Below are 26866 nucleotides of genomic sequence, written 5' to 3'. Positions count from 1 at the left end.
ATTTGATTCCCAAAGGAATAATTACGTGGATATCGCTGAATGAAAATAAAATCATATTGCTCGGTCGTTATTTGTTATTCATGCAGAGGTTGCAAGATTTCATGTTGCAAGATTTTGCAGATGAGGTCAAGCAGGTTCATTCCTCGTTGGATCATTCACGACCTACCACAGTCCCAGCTGGGGCTTTCAAGTCTGTTAGCTCAGCCAGTGGTGCTGCTACTAAGCCATCCGTGGTGAAATCCCATGCGGAATACATTTTGTGCCCTTGTTACCATCTATGCTTCTTTCATTTACTGTTAGTGTGGAAACGAGCCTTTTGGCCCACCGAGTCCATGCCGACCGCACGCACGCACATTACGCGCACATCACCCACACATTAGCTCCATGTTATCCCACTTTCACATCCTACACACTAGGGGCAATTTACAACAGAAAATTGACAGACCTGTGCGTCTTTGGAATGAGCAAAGAAACCAGAGCACCTGGAGAAAATCCATCTGGTCGCAGGTAATAAGCTCAAACTACACACAGACAGCACTCGTAGTCAGGAACGAACCTGGGTCTCTGGCGGTGTTAGGCAGCAACTCTACTGCTGTACCACCATGCTGTAGTGCAACACAGTGTTCAACACGGAGGCAAACTGATTCATCAGCTCAGGGTGGACAATAGTTGACAATTAAGAAGAGGCGCTTGATCTGACGACATGCGTTGGGATGGTCCCAGCCTCAACTACCTCCTCTGGCAGTTTAGCCTTTATAATGCCACCTCCAGTTGGTTTTGTTGTGCTCTTGGATCAGGACATACCCAGCGAGTATGCAAGATATGTGAGTGCATCTGTGCCGAGCTGTTAGCAGAATGGTCATGAGCACAGCTCTCTTAATTTAATTTTGTGAGAAGAAATCATTAAAGATTTAAGAGGCTAGGAGTGATTTTGCTATGTCTGAATGTAATGTCTGGGTCGATATCAGGTGGTCCATCTGGTTTTATTATTTTTCTGCTTCACAAAGCAGTTTTGATATAACTGAGTGGTTTACTCAGCCATTTCAGAAGGCTCTTAAGATTCCAGCAGAGTTAAATTTAACCACATCAGGCAAGGGCAGCAGATTTCTTCCTCTGAAGGAGAGCAGTCGAGGATTTAGACATGAACATCATTTTCTTACAGCTGGCAAGGGCACTATGGGCCAAATGGTTTATTTTTGCAGCAAAACAAATTATATCAAGTTGCGAAGAAAATGTACTTTCAAACAGATGATTTTCTGCTATTTTACCAGCACCTTTTGCTCTCACGCACTTTTCTCATTGTTATAATCATTTTCCTTTTGCTTCAAATCACATGATATTCAGAAGTTTATTGCAACCTTCTGTATTCATGTAATCAACCCATCTTTTCTCTGTGAAACCTTAGTTTATACAGGGTGGTGAATCTGTGGAATTCTGCATCAGAAGGCTGTGGAGGCCAATTCAATGGATATTTTTACGGCAGAGATAGATGAATAGTACAGGTGTCAGGGGTTTTAGGGAGCAGGCAGAATGGGGTTAGTAGGGAGAGATAGATCAGCCATGATTGAATGGTGAATTAGACTTGATGGGCCGAATGGCCTAATTCTGCTCCTGTCACTTAAAAGCTATGTCGGTTGGGTCTGAGGTGAGATGTGATGGAGCTTGATTTCCAAGACAGTGCAGCACATATCAATGAAACAGAAATGTCTGTGATGACCCTTTCACAGCAGAGGGAGTGAGGGAAACAGTGGATACAGAGAATGAGGCTCTAAAACTTTACAAGAATGACCCCATGAATGACTGGGTTAACATATGATGAGCGTTTGACGGCACTGGGCCTGTACTCGCTGGTGTTTAGAAGAATGAGGGGGGACCTCATTGAAAATTACTGAATAGTGAAAGGCGTGGAGACAGTGGATGTGGAGAGGATGTTTCCACTAGTGGGAGAGTCTAGGACCAGAGGCTATAGCATCAGAATAAAAGGATGTACCTTTAGAAAGGAAATGAGGAGCAATTTCCTTAGTCGGAATCTGTGGAATTCTTTGCCACAGAAGGCTGTGGAGGCCGTCAATGGATATTTTTAAGGCCGAGATAAATAGATTCTTGATTAGTACGGGTGTCAGGGATTATGGGGAGAAGGCAGGAGAATGGGGTTGAGAGCGAGAGATAGATCAGCTATAAGTGAGTGAATGGCAGAGTAGACTAGATGGGCCAAATTACCTAATTCTGCTCCAATAACTTAGGATCATGAAGTTAGGGAATGCTTAGGCAGCAGAGGACTGCAAGGTCTGAAGAAGGGTCTCAACCCGAAACGTCACCCATTCCTTCTCACCCGAGATGCTGCCTGGCCCGCTGAGTTACTCCAGCATTTTGTGTGTACCTTCCGACTGCAAGAACTCCGCTGTGAGAGGAGATTCTGACACAGATCGTAGAACAGCACAGCGCAGGAAAGGGCCTAACTGCCCACAATGTTTGTGCCGAATATGATGCCGTTAATCAGATCTCACCTGATTGTACATGATTCATTCCACCATTCCCTGCACTTCCATGTGCCTATCTAAAAGCCTCATATGCAAGTATCGTATCTGCCTCCACCATCAGCCCTGGCAAACCATTCCTGGCCCCACTACTCTGAGTAAAAAAAATGTGCACCGCACATCTTTAAACTTTCATGTAGAAAGGAACTGCAGATGCTGGTAAACATAGAACATGGAAACATAGAAAATAGGTGCAGGATTAGGCCATTCGGACCTTCAAGCCAGCACCGCCATTCAATATGATCACGGCTGATCATCCAGAATCAGTACTCCATTCCTGCTTTTTCCCCATATCCCTAGATTCCGGTAGCCCTAAGAGCTAAATCAAAGTCAACTTGGTATAAGAGCAAATGTCTGAAGAAGGGTCCCGATCTGAAACATCACCTATCCTTTTTCTCCAGAGATGCTGCCTTACCCTCTGAGTTACTCCAGCACTCTGTGTCTATCTTCCGTTAAACTTTCCCCCTCTCACATTATAACTAGGCCCTACAGTGTTGGGCATTTTCACCTGGGAGAAAGGTTCTGACTCTCTACCCCATCTATGCCTCTCATAATTTTATCTACTATCAAGTCTCCCCTCAACCTCCAACATTGGTGAGACTTCCACACTAAAGCAGAAGTGGGAATCTTGATCTTATGAATGAGAATCTTCGGATTAGAAACATAGAAACATATTTTATAACATAATAGAATATAAGGTGGGCGTATGGAACAAGCTGCCAGAAGAGGTAGTTGAAGCAGGGACTATTGCAATGTTTAAGAAAAATTTAGACAGGTAGATGGATAAGATAGGTTTAGAGGGCTATGGCCTAACGCGGGCAGGTGGGACTAGTGTAGATGGGACATGTTGGTCGGTGTGGGCAAGTTGTGATGAGGGCCCAGTTTCCACGCTGCATGACTCTATGGAGATGAGGGCAGGCGATGATTTAGATGTACAGATAAAAAACATGTGGCTGAGAGTGTGGGTTAGGCTTATACCTAAGTAAGGAGGATCATAGAACCTCGAGTGGCAGTGACGGAAGCTAAGTAAAGGGACTAAATAATATATGAGGCAGAGTCTGAAAACCCTGCCAGGATGGCTTAAAAAAACTGGTAGTACTGGTCTGCACATTGCATAGCACAAATGAACAAAGTGTTCCTTATAAACACATTGGCCTTGCTGGTTGTGGTATCAAATGAAGGAGCCTTATAAAAGGCACAATGATGGAAAAGAAATGCTTCAACAAGAGAATTAATCCACTTTCATTGGTGAACTTACAGGAAAGCACTGAAAGCATGCCCTGAAACCTGTAAATTCTAGTTTTATACTAATACAGAAAAAAGGAAATTTGCATTTATAAACCCTTTGGTGATTTAGGACATGCCAACGCCTAATGCAAAGCACAAGCCTAATTCGTCTCCTATCACTTATGACCATATGGCCTTATGACTTGTCGGCCAATAAAATTCTTGCAAAATGTAGTTGTAGTTGTAACATGGAGTCAGAGAGTCATACAGCGTGGAAACAGGCCCTTCAACCCAACTTCCCCACACCGACCAACATGCCACATCTACACTAGTTCCAGTTTACAGTTTAGTTTATTGTCATGTGTACCGAGGTACAATGAAAAGCTTTTGTTGTGTGCTAACCAGTCAGCGGAAAGACAATGCGTTATCACAATCGAGCCATTTACAGTGTATAGCTACATGATGAGGGAATAACGTTTAGTCCAAGGTAACGCCAGCAAAGTCCGATAAAGGATAGTCCAAGGGTTACTAATGAGGTAGATAATAGTTCAGCACTGCTCTCTGGCCTTCCACCTGCCTGTGTTTGGCCCATATCCCTCTAAACCGGTCCTATCCATGTACCTATCTGAAGAAGGGTCTCGACCTGGAGTACCTGGAGTATTGTGTACAGTTTTGGTCTCCTAATCTGAGGAAAGACATTCTAGCCTTAGAGGGAGTACAGAGAAGGTTCACCAGATTGATCCCTGGGATGGCAGGACTTTCATATGAAGAAAGACTGGATAAACTAGGCTTATACGCGCTGGAATTTAGAAGACTGAGGGGGGATCTTATAGAAACATATAAAATTCTTAAGGGGTTGGAGAGGCTAGATGCGGGAAGATTGTTCCCGATGTTGGGGAAGTCCAGAACCAGGGGTCACAGCTTAAGGATAAGGGGGAAATCTTTTAGGACCGAGATGAGAAAACATTTCTTCACACAGAGTGGTGAGTCTGTGGAATTCTCTGCCACAGAAGGTAGTTGAGGCCAGTTCATTGGCTATATTTAAGAGGGAGTTAGATATGGCACTTGTGGCTAAAGGGATCAGGGGGTATGGAGAGAAGGGAGGTACAGGTTACTGAGCTGGATGATCAGCCATGATCATAGTTAATGGCGGTGCAGGCTCAAAGGGCCGAATGGCCTACTCCTGCACCTATTTTCTATGTTTCTATCACCCATTCCTTCTCTCCAGAGATGCTGTCTGTCCCGCTGAGTTACTCCAGCGTTTTGTGTCTACCTGTCTAAATCTTGTGATAGTACCTGCCTCAACTACCTCCTCCGACAGCTCGTTACATACACCCACCACCCTTTGTGTGAAACCCCTCAGGTTCCTATGAAATTTTTCCACCCTCACCTTAAAATTACTTGAGGCAGGTACGATCGCAACGTTTAAGGTGAATTTAAACAGGTACATGAATAGGATAGGTTTAGAGGGGTATGGGCCAAACGTAGGCAGGTGGGACATGTTGGTCGGGTGTGCGCAAGTTGGGCCGAAGGGCTTGTTTCCACGCTGTATGACTCTCCGACTCATATGTAGATATTGTCAAGATAGCAGCGGATGTCCCTGTTCTTTTAATGGTGTTAATGCATTATTTACCTCATAAGGAGGACCTACACACTATCTTGTGTAGGAAGGAACTGCAGATGCTGGTTTAAACCGAAGATTGACAAAAAAAAGCTGGAGTAACTCAGTGGTACAGGCAGCATCTCTGGAGAGAAGGAATGGGTGATGTTTTCTCGACACGAAACGTCACCCATTCCTTCTCTCCAGAGTTGCTGCCTGTCCCGCTGAGTTACTCCAGATTTGTGGCTATACCAAAGATAGTAGAGGAACAAGATAGACCACTCGACCCTAAAAACAGTAGTAAGTCATGGCGCCATTTTAGTAGGCAGAAACTTGTAGAAACATTTAAAAAGAAAAATAACAAAAATCTGTGAGTTGATAGCTGAGAGATATTCTTTTAATGGTATCATCACACATACTGCTCCCCCAAAACACTGATTACACTGCGAGAGGCATAACGAATGGAGGGTTTTGCCTCCTAAGATGGCAGACGTTATGCTCCTTTGCGTACTACACATCAGGATAGGCGATTACAATGGAGTGGTCCAGCTTGTTCCTCTAGTACCTTTTGTCTATACATACTAGCTTAACCTCTTTCAAAGAAGATACATGCTGCAATACAGCGCTCTCTCGGTGCTATGGTGGCACATTCGCTGGCTTGGATGCTCAAAGTTTTGGATGAAGTTTGATCTTACAACCTTCTGAATTAGAGCGAATAATGCCATCACAAAGCTAGGAAATGTATAGGTGAACAGAGGAAAAGGTTCAAGGATTTGCTCAAATGCGATATCTTCACTGACTCTGTTAGTCAGCTGTTAGTTAGTTTTGTTTATTGTCACGTGTACCGAGGTACATGAATAGCTTTTGTTGCGTGCCAACCAGTCAACAGAAAGACAATACATGATTACAATCGATCCTTTTACAGTGCATAAATACATGATTAGGGAATAACATTTAGTGCAAGGTAAAGCCAGCAAAGTCCGATCAAGGATTGTCCGAGGGTCATCAAAGATGTAGATAGTTGTTCAGCACTGCTCTCTGGTTGTGGTAGGATGATTCAGTGACCTGATAACAGTGGGAAGAAAGAAACTGTCCCCGAATCTGGTGGTGTGCGTTTTCACACTTCTTTTCCTCTTGCCTGATGGAAGAGGGGAGTAGAGGGAGTGGGCAGGGTGCGACTGGTCCTTGATTATGCTGCTGGCCCTGCCGAGGCAGCGTGAGGTACAAATGAAGCCAATAGAAGGGAGGGTGGTTTGTAGGATGGTCTGGGCTGCGTCAATTTTTGCGGTCTTGGATGGAGCTGTTCCCAAACCAAACAGTGATGCATCCTGATAAGATGTTTTCTATGGTGGATCTGTGGAAGTTGGTGAGAGTTGTAGGGGACATGCCAAAATTCCTAAGCCTTCTAAGGAAGTAGAGGCGTTGGTGGGCTTTCATGGTCGTTGCTTCAAAATGGGTGGTCCAGGAGAAGTTGTTGGTGATATTGACACCTAGGAATTTGAAGATTTCAACCATCTCTACTTCGGCATCGTCAATGCAAACTGGGGTAAAGATGTCCGCGAATACTCCCGCTAGCTGTACTGCGCAGCTACTAAGAATACGGCCAGGAACTCCGTCTGGGCCAATTGCTTTTCATGAATTTAACCTCAGGAAGGTTGAGAGACACACTGAAGGGCCAGGTGTCACCGCCCTGTTGGCCTTCTGCTCAAAGTGATGATAGAAACCATTCAGTTCATTGGGTAGGGCCGCACTATCACCAATGGTGTTGCTCAACCTTGCTTTGCAGCCAATTATCTTATTCAGACCTTGCCATATTCTCCGTATGTCCGAGTGGTTATACTGGTACTCAAGTTTGTCCCGGTATTGTCTCTTGGCATCCTGCTCAGTGTGGAGAAGGATCATTCTGATTGGTATTAATAACTTGAGGCTTCACTTGAAGCTTTCGTGGTTAACATTAAGATTAGTTTTAAGATACTTCACTTTTTCCTCATCGCAAATTAATTATTTCTTGCTGCCTTGTGTTGAATAAGCCCTAGGCACCATCCAGCATTACATCTAGATGGTACCAGTTGATTAAGGGCATTGAAAATGAATTTCAAGGAATTAGCAAACCTCGTTTTAGCCCTTGCACGACGTCTACGAACCAATTATTTCTAATAAATGTGTAGGAAGGAACTACAGATGCTAGTTTATACCGAAGATAGATACAAAATGCTGGTGTAACAGCGGGTCAGGCAGCATCTCTGGAGAAAACGGATGGATGAGATTTCGGGAAGAAGGGTTCCAAACAGAAACCTCACCCATCCATTTTCTCCAGAGATGCTGCCTGACCCGCTAAGTTACTCCAGCACTTGGTCATCGAAGAGCTGTCTGGAGCACAAAGTACCAGCATCTCCCATCTCCCTAATCGTCTAATCTTGATATTTTAACATCAATTTAGCATCCACATTGTTTCATTGACATAATCAAGCAACAGAGCAGATTGAAAATGTGATCCTGGATCAAGTGCCTGATATACTTGATGAATAATCTCACAAAAGAGCTGAAGGTAGTCATGAAGTGCTTTGAGAGGCTGGTCCTCTCACACATCAAATCCAGCATCCCTGACTCACTGGACCCACATCAATTTGCATACAGGGCAAATAGATCCACAGAGGACGCCATCTCTCTGGCTCTTCACACTGTCCTGACTCACCTAGAGAGAAAGGGCACGTACGTGAGGATGCTATTCATAGACTATAGCTCCGCCTTCAACACGGTCATCCCCACCAAGCTCATCACCAAACTCCACCAGCTAGGCCTCAGCTCGTCATTATGTGACTGGATCCTGGACTTCCTGCTGGAACGACCGCAGGCAGTGAGAATGGGCCCGCACCTGTCCTCCACTATCACCCTGAGTACCGGCACACCACAGGGCTGTGTTCTGAGCCCCATGCTCTACTCCCTCTTCACACACGACTGTGTTCCTGCATTCGACACCAACACCATTGTCAAGTTTGCAGATGACACAACGGTGATCGGGCTGATCACCAACGGGGATGAAACAAACTATAGAGCGGAGGTGCAGAACCTGGCGGACTGGTGCTCGGATAACAACCTGTCCCTAAATACCACCAAGACCAAGGAGCTGATCATCAACTTCCGTAGGTCACATAACGGGGAATATGCCCCGATCTCTATCAACGGGGACAGTGTGGAGAGAGTGTCCAGCTTCAAGTTTCTGGGCACTCACATTTCGGAGGACCTAACATGGTCCAATAACACTGCTGCGCTGGTCAAGAAGGCACAACAAAGACTGTTCTACTTAAGAACACTGAAAAAGTCTGGTCTACCCCAACAGCTGCTGACGACCTTCTACCGCTGCACCATCGAGAGCATCCTAACGCATGGCATCCCTGTGTGGTACCTCAGCTGCACGGAGGCAGAAAGGAAAGCTCTACAGCGGGTAGTCCATAGAGCTCAGAGGGCCATCGGAACACAGCTACCAGACTTAGAGGGCATCTACAACACACGATGCCTCAGAAAAGCCACCAGCATCCACAAAGACTCTTCACACCCCTGCAACAGTCTGTTCGAACTCCTTCCATCGGGCAGACGATACAAGGCCTTCTACGCCCGTACTTCCAGACTCAGGAACAGCTTCATCCCCAGGGCCATAGCTGCTATGAACCGGTCCTGCTGAGCCGGATGGCCACAACGCATAGATCAACTTGCACTTTACCCTGTCCAAAACTGTTACAACTGTTTCGTTTCGTTGGGTTGCAGCTGTCTAAATTACTTAAATTATTGCATCGTATGGGAGGCGCATTCCCAATCTCGTTGTACCCCTGGGTACAATAAAGATATATTGTATTGTATTGTATTGTATTAAAGAATGCATGGGCCAAAGACTTAAAGTGTTTAGCTTAGTTTAGTTTAGTTTAGAGATACAAAGTCCACCGAGTCCGCGCCGACCAGCGATCCCCGCACACTGACACTATCCTACACATACTAGGGACAATTTACATTTATACCAAGCCAAACAACCTACAAACCTGTGCGTCTTTGGAGTGTGGGAGGAAACCGAAGTTCTCAGGGAAAACCCACGGAGGTCACAGGGAGAGCGTTCAAACTACATACAGACAGCACCCATAGTCAGGATTGAACCCGGGTCTCTGGCGCTGTAAGGAAGCAACTCTACCACCGTGCAGCTCCTAATGTGGAAGATGTGGAAGATCATGTGGAAGATGTATGGTAAAAATATTATATTGCACTTAAATCTAATTTGTTATCAGCGTAAGTAGGTTAAGGTTTATGCGGCATCCCTGTAATACCTGTCATTAGAGCTTTATAGTGGGTCCGCAGAGCTGCAAAATGTTTGACCTAATCGGTTGCTTTTAGAATAGATGGGTTTCATCTGAAGCAAAATTCAGCAGACAGGATATATCAAAGCTAACTAAGGATTGCATTCTTTTGATGTGAACTTATGTTCGTAAACTGTATAGAATTCAGCATCAATAATCAAGTAGTAAAATTCTATTACAAATTTTACTGCAGAAAATGTATGGGCAAAATCAAATAAATGTCCAAAAGAGGGTCCCGAAATGTCACCTATCCACATTTTCCAGAGATGCTGCCTGACCCGCTGAGTTACTCCAGCACTTTGTTTTTTTAATATAAACCAGCATCCACAGTTCCTTGTGTCAAAATGCAAATAATGATTAATGTGTGGCGGCTCCCAAGGGTCGGGCCATACTACTACCGACCCCTCGGCATGGGAATGGACCAGTCCCGGGAGGCGGTCCTGGACTCAGAGATATAAGGACAAGGTTTGGGCGCCAAGCCATTCCGGCAGACTAGACCCGTCTGAGACCCACGAACCAATAAATATACCTTCCCAAAATACCTGGCTCCTTGCCTTTATCAACACGCTACATTGGTGACCTCGACGGTCCATTCATTAGGATGGGCACAAAAGCAGAATCCGACCGCCCGTCCGGCTCGCAGGCCGACCAGGCCCCAGCTGTCGACGCGGTAGCAATCAAGCTCCCGACCTTCTGGACCACCCGGGCTCGCATTTGGTTTTACCAAGCGGAGGCCCAGTTCCAGCTGCAGGGCATTACAGTGGATAACACCCGGTTTTTCCACCTGGTGGGAGCCCTTGACCAGGACGCGGCCGAAGAGGTAACGGAGTTCCTCCAGGACCCACCGGCCGACGGTAAATATGAAGCCCTTAAGGAGCTGCTGCTCCAAACCTACGGGCTAACCCGAATGGAGCGGGCCGAAAGGCTCCTCCACATGCCAGGCCTCGGTGACCGGCGCCCATCTAGCCTCCTGAAGGAGATGGTCGCGCTGCTCGACGGGCACAGACCGTGCCTGATGTTTGAATATACTTACCTGCACCTGCTGCCGGCCGACATTCGCCTGCAGCTCACCGACGTCTCCTGGGAAGACACCCGGGCCCTCGGCAGGCGCGCGGACGCGCTGTGGGCGGCGCGCCGTGATGACGTCAGTGCGCTTAACGTCACTCGAGAAGCGCCCGATTTTCTCCGGTCGGGCGGGGGAGCTGTGGAAGGAGTGACAGCTACGTCCCGGAGGCCTGCGAGATCGCCCCCGGTGGCCATTGCGGGTCGTGCACCTGCAGTCCCACACCAGCAGGCTCCAGCCAGCACCAGCAAGAGGTACTGGTGTTATTACCACCAGCGCTGGGGTGCGGCAGCCCGACAATGCCGCCAGCCGTGCACATTTCCGGAAAACGCCCGGGCCGGCTACCAATAGTCCCTGCGGTGGCCGGCCAGATTCACCGCCTCTTCGCCTGGGATCGGCGGTCCGGGAGCCGCTTCCTCGTGGATACCGGGGCGGAGCTGAGCGTCCTGCCCCCTTCGCCGCTGGACATTCGTTCTGGGAAGCGGGGGCCCATCCTCACCGCGGCAAATGGGAGCATTATCCAGACCTATGGCGTCCGCACGGTCCACATCGTTTTCGGCGCCAGTCATTTTACGTGGCTGTTTACGATCGCCGACGTCTCCCAGCCGTTGCTCGGGGCCGACTTTCTGCGGGCTCATTCTCTCCTCGTGGACGTCAGGCAGCAGCGCTTGGTCCACTCCGCCACGATGGAGCCCATCGCGTTGCGGCTGAATGACCCGATTATACGCCCGCTGTCGTCCGTGGACTCCCATTTCGCTCGGGTGCTGGCGGACTTTCCGGATATTATGGCCCCGCAATTCCGGTCATCGACCCCCAAGCATGGGGTGTACCATTACATCACAACTACCGGCCCACCCCTCCACGCACGAGCACGCCGACTCCCGCCTGAGAAACTACGCCTGGCACGACAGGAGTTTCGTACGATGGAGTCCTTGGGGATCGTCCGCCCTTCCAACAGCCCATGGGCATCTCCACTCCACATGGTCCCCAAGGCAAACGGGGGCTGGAGGCCTTGCGGGGATTATCGGCGGCTGAACGTCGCTACCGCCGAGGACCGATACCCCGTGCCCCACATCCAGGACTTCAACGCCCATTTGGCTGGGGCCACGATATTTTCAAAGGTGGATCTGGTGCGAGGTTACAACCAGATCCCGGTCCACCCGGAGGATGTACCCAAGACGGCAATCATCACGCCGTTCGGACTCTACGAGTTCGTGCGGATGCCGTTCGGCCTCAAGAACGCCGCACAGTCATTCCAACGATTAATGAACGGCGTTTGTCGCGGGTTGGATTTCCTGTTCGTCTACCTCGACGACATCTTGGTAGCCAGCCGCTCGCGGCAGGAGCACTGTGCTCACCTCCGGCAGCTTTTCCAGCGGCTCAGCGAACACGGGTTGGCCATAAACCTAGCCAAGTGCCGTTTTGGCGTGGCCACAATCGACTTTCTCGGCCACCGTGTGTCCTCGCAAGGAGCGGTTCCCCTGCCGGACAAAGTAGACGCCATCCGCCGGTTTCCCCGGCCGTCCTCGGTGCGTGGCCTGCAGGAGTTCGTCGGCATGGTGGCATTTTATCACCGGTTCCTGCCATCCGCGGCCCACATCATGCGGCCGCTATACGAGCTGCTGGCGGGCAAGCGTAAGACCGTCGTGTGGACCGACGAGGCCGTAACAGCCTTTGACGGCGCGAAGGAGGCCCTGGCTCGGGCTGTGCTGCTTGTTCACCCACGGGAGGATGCCCCGACAGCCCTTACAGTGGACGCCTCAGAGTTGGCGGTTGGTGGCGTACTGGAACAACTCACGGACGGGGGTTGGCGCCCCCTGGCCTTCTTCAGCCGGCACCTCGACAACGCCCAGAAGAAGTACAGCGCTTTCGACCGCGAGCTCCTCGCCCTGTACCTGGCCGTTCGTCACTTCCGCTATTTTCTGGAGGGCCGCCCGTTCACCGCTTACACGGACCACAAGCCGCTCACTTTCGCCCTGGCAAAGGTCTCCGACCCATGGTCCGCCCGACAGCAGCGCCAGTTGGCCTACATATCAGAATTTACCACCTCCATCCGCTTTATCGAGGGGAAGGAAAACCGAGTGGCCGACGCATTGTCTCGCCCCGCCATCAATGCCGTGTTAGAAGTGGCACCCGGCATTGATTATTCTGCCCTGGCGGAGGCCCAACTAACGGACGGGGAGATGCCCGCCTACCGGACTGCCATCTCTGGCCTCCGCCTTGAGGATGTTCCCCTCGGCCCCGGAGCAACGACGATACTTTGCGATGTGTCGGCAGGTCAGCCGCGCCCCATCGTCCCGGCCGCGTGGCGCAGGAGGGTGTTCGACGTGGTCCACGGGCTGGCTCACCCATCCATCCGGGCAACGATCTCATTGGTGGCTGCGCGGTTCATGTGGCATGGTCTGCGCAAGCAGGTTGGCCAATGGGCCCGCACCTGCATTCCGTGCTAGACGTCGAAAATTCAACGCCACGTCCGGGCGCCACTCCAAGGGATCGGTCTACCCTGCCGCCGTTTCGACCACCTGCACGTGGACATTGTGGGCCCGCTCCCGCCGTCCCGGGGCATCACCCACCTCTTCACGGTGGTGGACCGCTTCACGCGGTGGCCGGAGGCCATACCATTGGCTGATACGTCCACAGCCACATGCGCTCGTGCGTTGGCCGCGCACTGGATTGCTCGCTTTGGTGTGCCGGTGGTCATCTCATCGGACCGGGGGCCACAGTTCACCTCCGAGCTGTGGTCGGCCATGGCCCACCTGTTGGGCGTGCGGCTGCACCACACCACGGCCTATCACCCGCAGGCAAACGGCTTGGTGGAGAGGTTCCACCGGCAGCTGAAGGCAGCGCTGAAGGCGCGACTCGCCGGCCCCGATTGGATGGACGAGCTACCATGGGTTTTGCTGGGCATCCGGACTGCCCCCAAGGAAGACCTGGCTTCATCCTCAGCGGAGCTCGTCTACGGGTCTCCGCTCACGGTGCCCGGGGAGTTCGTGCCCTCGTTGCCGGGGCGAGAGGAACCGCCCTCATCCACCCTACATCGCCTCCGAGAGCGAGTTGGCAAGCTCGCACCCGTGCCGACGTCCCGCCATGGGACATTCCGCCCTTACGTGCCATCGGCCCTCCAGGACTGTGCCTTTGTGTTCCTGCGCCGTGACGCCCACCAGGCGCCACTCCAGAGGCCGTATGAAGGCCCGTACCGGGTGCTGGAGCACGGGCAGACAACCTTTGTTTTGGACATGGGGGGCCGGCCGGAGGCCGTGTCAATTGACCGCCTGAAGCCGGCCCACTTAGACATCGACCAACCGGTGCGGGTGGCCCAGCCTCGGCCACGAGGTCGCCCCCCTTTGCGGGTCCCACCGCCTGTCTCTCCAACTGTGCCTCCGCCGGCCCCTCTGTCGACCGATTACCGTACGCGGTCCGGTCGGGTTGTGCGACCACCAGTGCGTTTCGTGCCTCCGGATCTGGGGGGGGGTACTGTGGCGGCTCCCAAGGGTCGGGCCATACTACTACCGACCCCTCGGCACGGGAATGGACCAGTCCCGGGAGGCGGTCCTGGACTCAGAGATATAAGGACAAGGTTTGGGCGCCAAGCCATTCCGGCAGACTAGACCCGTCTGAGACCCACGAACCAATAAATATACCTTCCCAAAATACCTGGCTCCTTGCCTTTATCAACACGCTACAAATGCATCTTTCAGATAAACAAACAGAACATGCATGTTGTTTTTAAAAGAATTCTGCATCCTATTTGTTTCTACACTTTTCTTACAAATATGATGCAGAATTGTTTTTAAAAAACTAAGCAAACTTCTAAACCATTATACCATTATCATGTATCTTCACACTGCAAATGGATCGATTGTAATCATGTCTTATCTTTCTGCTGACTGTGTCGCACGCAACAAAAGCTTTTCACTGTACCTCGGTACACATGACAATAAACTAAACTGACTGACTGCCTGTCTGGCCGATTAAGGGTCTCGACCCGAAATGTCACCTGACCCCCTGAGTTACTCAGGCTTTTCATGTCTATCTTCAGTGTAAACCAGCATCTGCAATTCTTTTCCACACAAACTGTTATGAAGCTCTCATCAGACAACTGATTTATTATGCAGTATAAGCATTGTGTTCGAATTTACAGTAAAATCTAGATTTACACAAGAAAAAATCAATCAAAATTTACAAGGTTGTCTGCTAAACATTTCATTTATTTACAGGGTGACAGAAACAAAACATAACATCTTGAATGTACCATCATGCTTTTGAGGAGAGAAACCAAACCAGTTATTACAATTTTTTTCTCTTGTGGAGAGGAGGAACAGAAAAAGGGCTGTTGTTTCTTTTCTCCCACAGTAGTACTTCTGATGTTTGTGACTTGACAATATAATTCAGCGTCTTTGTATAACCAAGGCAACAGAACCCTTTATAACATGGAGTAGTTAAGAGTTGCAATTGCCCCTTAAAATGTGTAAAAACAATTAACAGTAAACAAACTCGCATCAGGCATAGAGTAGGAACTTGATTAATAGTTAATAAGCAAGAATTGCTGGGAATTATGGTTCTTTTCTCATTTTTATCAGCAAGAATAGCGGCAAATTCTAAGTGAGAAACCAATGTTCATTCCTGAGAATCTAAAGTCACCTTTCTGCAGAGATGCTGCCTGTCCTGCTGAGTTACTCCAGCACTTTGTGTCTATCCTCCGTGTAAACTGGCATCTGCAGTTCCTTCCTGCACATTACGCCTTTCTCTACTATTATTTTGCTAATATAGCATTATTTTATTCATGCATTTTGTACCAAAGCTAAAATTACAGCCTGTGAGAAAAGTCAGGAAAATTCCAGTCACACACTCGCGTGTACATTCATGATCTTCATAAGTTCCGTATGATGTGGGTTGTTAATTTAGTGACACCCGAATGACTATCTGGAACAAAGGCACACAAATCCACCTGAAATCCTGCCCGGATCACAACAGAATATAAAAATGCAAAATAGTTTCAAGCTTAGTTGGCTGTTTTTATGCAAATATCTAAGAGCTCTCCAAAGTCAAAGGAAAGCATTCTATTAGAACATTTAAATAATTTGCAAGGAAAAAGATCTTAAACATAGTGGAGATACAAACATATGCAAATTACCGGACTGTGAAATGAAAGCTGGTTTTGCAAACCTGACAGATGTTTTTCATAAGCCCAACTGAAATAAAAATTGTGTGCTATTACAGTTCAGCATCTGTGCCGCTAATGAGATCATATTCACTTTATCTAAAGTACACAAACAATAATGCGTTAATGATTAACCACCTCCAGTAGCTCTGCAGGAAATTCAGTTCAAATCTCAACATGCAGCAGGTATATTTTTCAGTCGTAGAATTTTGATGTCCAACTGAAGAACATAAAATTGTGGCTGACAATAGACATAAAAAGTCACCCATTCCTTCTCTCCAGAGATGCTGTTTGTCCCGCTGAGTTACTCCAGCTATTTGTGTCTATCATCGGTTTAAACCAGCATCCGCAGTTCCTTCCTACACACTCCTACATAAAATAGTGGCTTTTCACTTCAGTGTTTTTGGTCAATCCTGTCCCAAATTATTATAATTTTCTTGTGGCAACTGAATTGATTTCTCTGCACCAATCAATACCCATCTTTGTAACACTGTCACCGTAAATCTGAAATGCAGTAGCAATTACTTTAAGTCTGTCGACCAAGCTAGAAATGAACAACTTACATTTAGACAATAGACAATAGGTGCAGGAGTAGGCCATTCAGCCCTTCGAGCCAGCACCGCCATTCAATGCGATCATGGCTGATCACTCTCAATCAGTACCCCGTTCCTGCCTTCTCCCCATACCCCCTCACTCCGCTATCCTTAAGAGCTCTATCCAGCTCTCTCTTGAAAGCATCCAACGAACTGGCCTCCACTGCCTTCTGAGGCAGAGAATTCCACACCTTCACCACTCTCTGACTGAAAAAGTTCTTCCTCATCTCCGTTCTAAATGGCCTACCCCTTATTCTTAAACTGTGGCCCCTTGTTCTGGACTCCCACAACATTGGGAACATGTTTCCTGCCTCTAATGTGTCCAATCCCCTAATTATCTTATATGTTTCAATAAGATCCCCCCTCATAATAAACAACATTCACAGCCAAAGCACCATTAAATGCCATGTTAACTGTTTCTCAACCACTTGACAGTTGTAATTTCCCTGAGTGATTAAGAAAGGTTTAGATGGATGTGGGCCGGAATGCAGATAAATGGGACTAGCTGAGATGGGGCATCTAGATAGAGTGGTTATAGCCCAGATAGATTGGATGTGGAGAGAATGTTTCCAGTGGTTAGAGAATCTTGCCTTAGAATAAAAGGATGTACCTTTAGAATGGAGATGAGGAGAAATGAGAAGGGTTATTCCTGGGATGGCAGGATTGCCAAATAATGAAAGAATGGATCGACTGGGTTTATATTCACTGGAATTTAGAAGGATGAGAGGGGATATGATAGAAACATATAAAATGCTTAAGGGATTGGACAGGATGGATGCAGGAAAAATGTTCCTGATGTTGGGGGAGTCCAGAACCAGGGGTTACAGTTTAAGAATAAGGGGTCGGCCATTTAGGATTGAGATGAGGAAAAACTTTTTCACCCAGAGAGTTGTAAATCTGTGGAATTCGCTGCCACAGAAGGCAGTGGAGGTCATTTCACTGGATGTACTCAAGAGAGAGTTAGATATAGCTCAGGGCTAACGGAATCAAGAGATATGGGGAGAAAGCAGGAACGGGGTACTGATATTAGATCATCAGTCTTGATCATATCGAATGGCGGTGCTGGCTCAAAGGGCCGAATGGCCTATTCCTACACCTATTTTCTATGTTTCTATGAATTTTTTTAGACAGAGTTTAGTTTAGTTTATTGTCACATATACCACGGTACAGAGCAAAGCTTCCACAGTGTACAGGTACAGGATACAGGGAAAAACGTTTAGTGTAAGGACAAACAGTGGTGGAGGCCGTCATAGGGTATTTTTAAGGCGGAGATTGATAGGTTCTTGATTAGTAAGGATGTCAGAGGTTACCGGGAGAAGGCAGGAGAATGGGGTTCAGAGGAAAAAATCGATCAGCCATGATCGAATGGCAGAGTAGACTCAAAAGACCAAAATGACCTAATTTTGCTCCAATGTCATATGATCTTATCTCGGTTGACAAGGACGGGTTGTACCGAAGATTCTGTTTCCATTATGTATTACCCTTGTGTAGCTTCTAGAGACATTTATAAAGCCACTAAAGACACTTTTAAAGCCATACTTATAAAGACACTCTATAAAGCCACTATATAAATGCAAGTTGTGATGTTACTTAGGGAATGAGTTTTGAGCAGGAAACATTGGGGAAGCTTTGGCATCAGTTTTTTTTAATGGGGAGAGCCATTTAAACAACCTACACTGCAAGAGAGGCTTTACTTTTAATATTTCATGCATAGGTCAGCATGTCCAATAATTCTCTTTCAGCTTTTCCAAGCATTCTCTTTCAGTACAAACATCATGCTTGAGGCTACAGGACTGGCACGGTGGTGCAGCGGTAGAGTTGCTGCTTTACAGCGCCAGAGACCCGGGTTCGATCCTGACTACTTGTGCAGTCTGTAGAGAGTTTGTATGTTCTCCCCGTGACATGCATGGGTTTTCTCTGGGATCTCTGGTTTCCTCAAACACTCCAAAGACGTACAGGTTTGTAGGTTAATTGGCTTGGTATAATTGTAAAATTATTAAGGGGTTGGACACGTTAGAGGCAGGAAACATGTTCCCAATGTTGGGGGAGTCCAGAACAAGGGGCCACAGTTTAAGAATAAGGGGTAGGCCATTTAGAACTGAGATGAAGAAAAACTTTTTCAGTCAGAGAGTTGTGAATCTGTGGAATTCTCTGCCTCAGAAGGCATTGGAGGCCAATTCTCTGAATGCATTCAAGAGAGAGCTAGATAGAGCTCTTAAGGATAGCGGAGTCAGGGGGTATGGGGAGAAGGCAGGAACGGGGTACTGATTGAGAATGATCAGCCATGATCACATTGAATGGCAGTGCTGGCTCAAAATGCCGAATGGCCTCCTCCTGCACCTATTGTCTATTGTCTATTGTCTAAAAATTGTCCCTAGTGTGTGTACGATAGTGTGCGGGGATTGTTGGTCGGCGCGGACTCGGTGGCCAGAAGGGCCTGTTTCCGCGCTGTATCTCCAAACTAGACTGCCGTGACAATCAAAGAGGGGAAAGAAGGCTTATCCATACCCTTTCAGACTCCATTAAAAAACAAGGCTGTCAGTTTAGACGCAAAAGTACACGTGTTTAGCACACAGACTGTTCTGCTTGAGCTTCAATCGCTCGTCAACTCCAACCCCAAAGCGATGCTCGATTTCTCTGTTCAATGAAGATAACCATTCCTCAGAATATTGACTACCGTATAAATATAATGAAATAAAATGCTTTGAGATGTTAAAGGTGTGCATGTTAGTGGACACAAAGTACTACAACTGTTCAAGTAAAAGTGTAACTTGTTTCAAAGACATCAAGATCAAAAAAGACTGCACGGCGACGCAGTGGTAGAGTTGATGTCTTACAGCGCCAGAGACCCGGGTTCGATCCCGATTACGTGTGCTGTCTGTACGGAGTTTGTATGTTCTCCCCGTGACCTGCATGGGTTTTCTCCGGGATCTCCAGTTTCCCCAACACTCCAAAGGCGTACAAGTTGGCTTGGTATAAATGTAAAACGGTAAAAAATGTCCCTAGTGTGTGTAGGGTAGTGTTTGTGTGCGGGGATCGCTTGTCAGAGCGGACTTGGTGGGCCAAAGGGCCTGATTCCGCACTGTATCTCTCTCAAGCTCTAATCAAAAAAGATCTTTCACAAAACTGGCAAAGCTACATTGGCAAAATAGCATTTCAGATGCTTTTGATAAGGCACATGGATATATCAGGGAATGAGAGATATAAATCACGTACAGTCAGAGGAGAATAGTTTAATTTTGCAACATGTTCAATGTGAATAATGTGGACTGAAGGGCCTGTTCCTTTGCTCTACTGTTCCTATTTACCAGCCTTACAAATGCTTAACCACTGTTATGTCAGCAGAGAGCCAAATCCTATCTTGAATTTTTATAGCTCAATAAAAAGGCACAGACAGTGCTCTTGCACTTCATGAAAGCTGTCGGAGAAAGTAAGAATAAATCATAGGGCATAGGTACACCTTGGCAATAAACATTTTATGTTCTGATCACGCCCAACAGCTATTCTATACCCATGAAACTATTCTATTGTATTAAAATCTGGCTAAAGCTTGTATTGAAACCATTTAGTGTTTTCATGCTGGCAATGAATTGAATGGATTAGGAAAAACATGGACATCCAATGATGAAAGGAAGATAAGTAGAAATACACACTGTGTACCTTCTTAGATACCTGTTGGACCTGCCAGCTAACTTTTTTTGTGGTTCATGCACTAGAACACCTCAAACCCTCTGAATTTTACTCACTTGCAGTCTCTCTCCATTTCGATAATAATGCAGTTTTCAGTATAGAATTATTTTTATATATTGTTTATCACCTGAAGGTGGTGCAGCACTGGATTTGCTGCCCTGGAGCGTCAGAAACACAGGTTCGATCCTGACTACGGGTGCTTGTCTGTACGATGTTTTTACGTTATCCCTGTTCTCCGAAATCTCCGGTTTCTTCCCACACTCCAAAGATGTACAGGTTTGTAGGTTAATTGTCTTAGTACAATTGTAAATTGTCCCTAGTGTGTGTAGGATAGTGTTAATGTGCGATAATTGCTGGTAGGTGCAAACACGGTGGACCAAAGTGCCCGTTTCCACGCTGTATCTCTAAACTAAACTGAAGAGTATATAAGTGATATCCAGATGTCAGTATCTTTAAAATCTATAAATATACTTGTTTAATTCTCTAAATCTATTTAATCATGAAAACCTTTAGACTTTAAATCAAGAAAAATAAAATCATTAAGTATTCTAAAACATATACACATTTGCAGAACTTCTGTTTTGTTGCATTCTAGCATCTAAAACATATCAGAATTTAATAGTTAAATATTCAGTCGATTGCTATAAGGCTGAGAATGAATAATATTTTGTTTGAAACATTCACTCTTGGCTATTAACATTGACTGGACTAAGTGGACCCGTTGGGCCCAAACCACTCCTGCATTGGTGCAGCACCCTCTCCTCCCCCACTCCCCCCTCCCCTCCCCCCTAGGGTTGCCTCTCATGCATTGGTACAGCACCCTCTCCTCCCCCACTTCCTCCACCCCCACTCCCCGTCCCCTTTCCTATCCCCCCCTCTCCTCCCCCTCCCTCCCCTCCTCCCTCCCCTTCTCCCCCCTCCCTTTCGGGAGCAACCCGCAGTTGCCATAGCAACCCGCCTCCCGGTCCGGGTGGCCACCATTGATGGAGCGGGGGTGGGGGGGGGAAGAGTCCTGTCCTGTCCCGGTGCGGGGATGTTCAGTGGTAGACGGTGGCGGCTCTCCCACTGTTGCTGATCTGCTGGACTCTGGGCGGTGCGGGGAAGGCGCTAGGCCGGCCGGGGAGAGGAGGGGGGAAGGGGGAGCCGAGGGCAGGCCCAGCGCCAGGCCCAGGCCTCAGCCTTCACCTCCACCAACGCCCGGCCTCACCGCCACTGCTGCTGCTGCCGACTTTCCCCTTGGCCCACCTGAGGCTCGCGGTTACCGGTCACTTCCAGGCCCAGGCCCAGGCTCCGGCTGCTTCCCCTGGCACCAGGCCTGGCTCTCCCGCCCCCAAGAGGCAGGCGGCCGAGCCCTGCTCAACGGGCCCCAACTGCGCAGGCGCGGACGTGTTTGTTCAGTGCACGCGCGGATGCGGCGCCATCTTACGTAAGTAGCAGATCAACAGAGCCCCAACTGCGCATGCACGGTTTTAAATTTTTTTAAATGTGAATAACTTTAAAAATATAACACCGATTTCAATGAAACTCCTTCCATAGGACCACGGGACGACGGTGAGTAAGATGGGCCTAACATTGTCGTGCTATCGTGTGCCATTTTGGCTGTAGTACAGGAACAAACGAGAGTTTCAGTATATAGATGTAAATTCTGCTGAACTTGGTGGAAATTGAAAGCTGAAACTGCCATGCCATTGTGCCAAATTTTAATTCACATCAGTATAAGGGTTTGGGAATGAAATGTCAAATGTTCTTTCAAAAATAATATTTCAGAATGAATTACTGGTGGGTTACTTCTTATTTTACTTACTTAATTGAGTTCCTGAAGTGATCTTCAGCTGGGTTTTTCACAGTGCAACTGTTCAGCAGCCATAAATCTGCACTGGATGGATTTTCTGCAAGTGGAGAGAAAAAGGTGCCTGTTAGAAAATCAGTTTGGTTTAGTTTAGTGTCAAGTGTACCGAGGTAAAGTTAAAAACTTTTGTTGCATGCTAGCCAGTCAATGGAAAGAAAATACATAATTACAATCGAGCTGTCGACAGTGTACACACGATAAAGGGAATAACGTGAATAACGTTTAGTGCAAGATAAAGCCAGTAATGTCCTATGAAAGGAAGACCGAGGGTCTCCAATTAGGTAAATAGTAGTTAAGGACTGTTCTCTAGTTGTTGATAGGATGGTTCAATTGCTGTTGCTGGGAAGAAACTGTCCCTGGATCTGAAGGTGTGCACTTTCACACTTTTCGTATTTGTATCTAACACAGTTGGTGTGTTTCATTTAATTTAATACCAATTGAAGAATTTTTGAGCCTCCAGTCAAGTGGATCCAAGAGGGTTCTGGGAGGGGCGAGCTTCTTCACCCAGAAAGTGGCGAGCATCTGGAATACACTGTGGGGAGAGTGGTGGAAGCAGAATCGCTGACATAATTTAAGGGATGTCGAGATGACCACTTGAATCATCTAGGCATTAAAGGCTAGGGGCCAAGTGGCGGAAGATGGCATTAATACAGGTGGGTGCCCACCAGTCAAAGAGGAATGGTGGGTTGAATTACCTGTTTCCCTGATATGTGACCTTATGACTCGAAGAGGACGCAAGAAGTGTAAGATAGACACGAAACGCTGGAGTAACGCAGCAGGTCAGACAGTCTCTCTGGAGAAAATGAAGTAGGTAAAGTTTTGGATCTAGACCCTTCTTCAGACTGAGAACCAGGGGAGAGGGAAACTAGAGGTATGGAAAGGTACAGAGCAGATCAGACCTGACACTGATGACTAAAGGGCCAACAATGGTCCATTGTTGGCCATGGAAATGATAACTAGCAGGACAACTAAGGTGGTGGATGGACAGAGAGAGAGGGAAGGCAGGGGTTAATTGAAATTAGAGAAATCATAACTGATACTGCTGGGTTGTAATATAAGAAAATAACTGCAGATGCTGGTACAAATCGATTTATTCACAAAATGCTGGAGTAACTCAGCAGGCCAGGCAGCATCTCGGGAGAGAAGGAATGGGTGACGTTTCGGGTCGAGACCCTTCTTCAGACTGATGTCGGGGGGGTGGGACAAAGGAAGGATATAGGTGGAGACAGGAAGATAGAGGGAGATCTGGGAAGGAGGAGGGGAAGGGAGGGACAGAGGAGCTATCTGAAGTTGGAGAAGTCGACGTTCATACCACCGGGCCGCAAACTGCCCAGGCGAAATATGAGGTGCTGCTCCTCCAATTTCCGGCGGGCCTCACTATGGCACTGGAGGAGGCCCATGACAGAGAGGTCAGACTGGGAATGGGAGGGGGAGTTAAAGTGCTGGGCCACCGGGAGATCAGTTGCGTTAATGCGGACCGAGCGCAGGTGTTCAGCGAAGCGATCGCCGAGCCTGCGCTTGGTTTCGCCGATATAGATAAGTTGACATCTAGAGCAGCGGATGCAATAGATGAGGTTGGAGGAGGTGCAGGTGAACCTCTGTCTCACCTGGAAAGAATGTTTGGGTCCTTTGATGGAGTTGAGGGGGGAGGTAGAGGGACAGGTGTTGCATCTCGTGCGGTTGCAAGGGAAAGTACCCGGGGTTAGGGTGGTTTGGGTAGGAAGGGACGAGTGGACCAGGGAGTTGCGGAGGGAACGGTCTCTGCGGAATGCAGAGAGGGGAGGGGATGGGAAGATATGGCCAGTGGTGGGGTCCTGTTGTAGGTGACGGAAATGTTGGTGGATGATATGTTGGATCCGCTGGCTGGTGGGGTGGAAGGTGAGAACGAGGGGGATCCTGTCCTTGTTGCGAGTGGGGGGATGGGGAGCAAGAGCGGAGCTGCAGGATGTAGAAGAGACCTTAGTGAGAGCCTCATCTATAATGGAGGAGGGGAAGCCCCGTTTTCTGAAAAACGAGGACATCTCGGAAGCCCTAGTCTGAAACACCTCATCCCGGGCGCAGATGCGGCGTAGACGGAGGAATTGGGAGTAGGGGATAGACTTTTTGCAGGGGACCGGGTGGGAAGAAGTGTAGTCCAGATAGCTGTGCGAGTCGGTGGGCTTGTAATAAATGTCCGTCACTAGTTTTTCTCCTGTGATGGAGATGGTGAGGTCCAGAAACGGGAGGGAGATGTCAGAGATAGTCCAGGTATATTTAAGGGCAGGATGGAAATTGGAGGTGAAGTGTATAAAGTCAGTGAGTTCTGCATGGGTGCAAGAGGTAGCACCAATGCAGTCGTCGATGTAGCGGAGGTAGAGTTCGGGGATGGGGCCAGTGTACGTCTGGAACAGGGATTGTTCGACGTACCCGACAAAGAGGCAGGCGTAGCTAGGGCCCATGCGAGTGCCCATAGCTACGCCTCTGGTTTGGAGGAAGTGGGAGGAGTCAAAGGAGAAGTTGTTGAGGGTAAGAACCAGCTCTGCTAGGCGGAGGAGAGTGTTGGTCGATGGGGATTGGCTGGTTCTACGGTCGAGGAAGAAACGGAGGGCTTCGAGACCTAGTAAGCTGCTCAAGCGAAATATGATGTGCTGTTCCTCCAATTTGTGTGTGGCCTCACACTGACAGTGGAGGAGGATCAGGACAGAAAGGTCAGTGTGGAAACGGGAAAAGGTCGGTATGGGAATGGGAAGAGGCTTTAAGCGTTAAAATGTGTGCAACAGTTACAGAAGTGTAAGAGCAGTTAAGAAAGGATTAGAAATGAAACAAAATGAAACATTCTTGTTATCAGCCCTCTCGATTAGGCAGCATCTTAGTGCAGTCTAGGTGTTATATACCTAGATTCAATCTTAATCTCAGGTACAGTCTGTGTGTAATATGTGTCTCCTCAGTGACTACATGGGTTTCCCCCAAATGCTAAGCCTACCTCCCACATCGTAGAGACATGCTCGAAGATTAATTTGCTATTGTAAACTTCCCCTCAGGTTAGTGGCAAAAATACTTAAAAAGGAGAATTCATGAGAATGTGTGTGCGATGGGATAAATTACAAGGGTACAGGCAAATAAACAGAAACGTGTGGCACTGATTAAATTGTTCCTCTTACTGTGATGCAAGCTTAACAGAAGACACCGTACATACAAAAGAAATACAAACAATTCAATCATGCAGCAAAGTATAGAAAACATGCGTCCCTGCATCCCCTAATTAAACAGTTTATAATATAAATCAGCAACTGAAATTATGTTGCCCCATGGCAAGCAACACAAATCAAAATGTGTAGGAAGGAACTGCCTATGCTGGTTTACACCAAAATGATGCAGCAACTCAGTGGGCTGAATAAGGGTCTCGACCGAAAACATCACTCATTCCTTCTCTCGAGATGCTGCATGTCCTGCTGAGTTACTCCAGCATTTTGTGTCTAGCATCAACACAAATTAAAGATGAGCGAGCAGCCAGAATTAGACAACGGTTGAGATCCAGGAGACTTCTTAGACTGGAGGATGTGATGGGGATGAATGAGGGTGTGGAGATATGTGAAAATTATGGGAATTTTAAAATAGAGGTGTTGTTGGTGTTGCCAGTGGAGGGCAGAAGAACTGAGGTGACAGATGGGCAGCGGATGGGTTAGTTGAAATCAATTGTACTCTTTGAATGAATAATAGTTTTATAATAAATAGAATGTAAGTCTTGACATGGGGAATAGATAATTGAGGTTACACTATGTACAATGAAACTCTAATAATCTGGCGCGCTCAGGACTTTCCCTATGATCTGCCAGACAGATTTTCCGAACTATTTGATATTATTTTAATTAATAGCTCACCAAACTTTCAAGTCTGAATAAGGGTCGCTCCACAGATGCTGCCTGACCCATTGAGTTCATCCAGCACTTTGCATTTTAGACAATAGACAATAGGTGCAGGAGCAGGCCATTCGGCCCTTCGAGCCAGCACCACCTTTCAATGTGATCATGGCTGATCATTCTCAATCAGTACCCCGTTCCTGCCTTCTCCCCATACCCCCCTGACTCCGCTATCCTTAAGAGCTCTATCTAGCTCTCTCTTGAATGCATTCAGAGAATTGGCCTCCACTGCCTTCTGAGGCAGAGAATTCCACAGATTCACAACTCTCTGACTGAAAAGGTTTTTCCTCATCTCTGTTCTAAATGGCCTACCCCTTATTCTTAAACTGTGGCTGTGGTTCTGGACTCCCCCAACATTGGGAACATGTTTCCTGCCTCTAGCGCGTCCAATCCCTTAATAACCTTATATGTTTCAATAAGATCCCCTCTCATCCTTCTAAATTCTAGTGTATACAAAAGCCTAGTCGTTCCAGTCTTCAACATAGGACAGTCCCGCCATTCCAGGAATTAACCTAGTAAACCTACGCTGCACGCCCTCAATAGCAAGAATATCCTTCCTCAAATTTGGAGACCAAAACTGCACACACTACTCCAGGTGCGGTCTCACTAGGGCCCTGTACAACTGCAGAAGGACCTCTTTGCTCCTTTACTTAAGATTCTACCATTTGCAGTTCCTTATGCCTACATTCATTTTTTTTTTTTAAGTGATATATAATGTTAGTTTAATTTAGTTTAGTTTAAAGATACAGTATGAAAACAGATCCTTTGGCCCACTGAGTCTGCGCTGACCAACGGTGCTTGATCCTACAGGCTAGTGACAATATCCAGAAGCCAATTAATCTACAAACCTGTAAGGCATCGGAGTGTGGGAGGAATCCGGAGCACCCAGATAAAACACATGCGA

The 26866-nt window shown here is 47.5% G+C and overlaps 1 protein-coding gene across 3 annotated transcripts in view; it reads right to left on the bottom strand.

Moving 5' to 3' along the window:
- cdkal1 (CDK5 regulatory subunit associated protein 1-like 1) overlaps positions 1–26866 on the bottom strand; it is a 541005-nt gene that overhangs the window by 440810 nt on the left and 73329 nt on the right. For all 3 annotated transcript variants that reach the window (XM_078414892.1, XM_078414899.1, XM_078414884.1), the window contains exon 4: positions 22019–22103. In XM_078414892.1, the coding sequence (XP_078271018.1) occupies positions 22019–22103 (85 nt within the window). The remainder of the gene's footprint in view (positions 1–22018; positions 22104–26866) is intronic.

This window comes from Rhinoraja longicauda, chromosome 2 (assembly GCF_053455715.1).
Source record: "Rhinoraja longicauda isolate Sanriku21f chromosome 2, sRhiLon1.1, whole genome shotgun sequence".
Classification (NCBI taxonomy): domain Eukaryota; kingdom Metazoa; phylum Chordata; class Chondrichthyes; order Rajiformes; family Arhynchobatidae; genus Rhinoraja; species Rhinoraja longicauda.
Note: the sequence above shows the minus strand (reverse complement) of the source record. Positions and strands in the feature narration are given on the sequence as shown.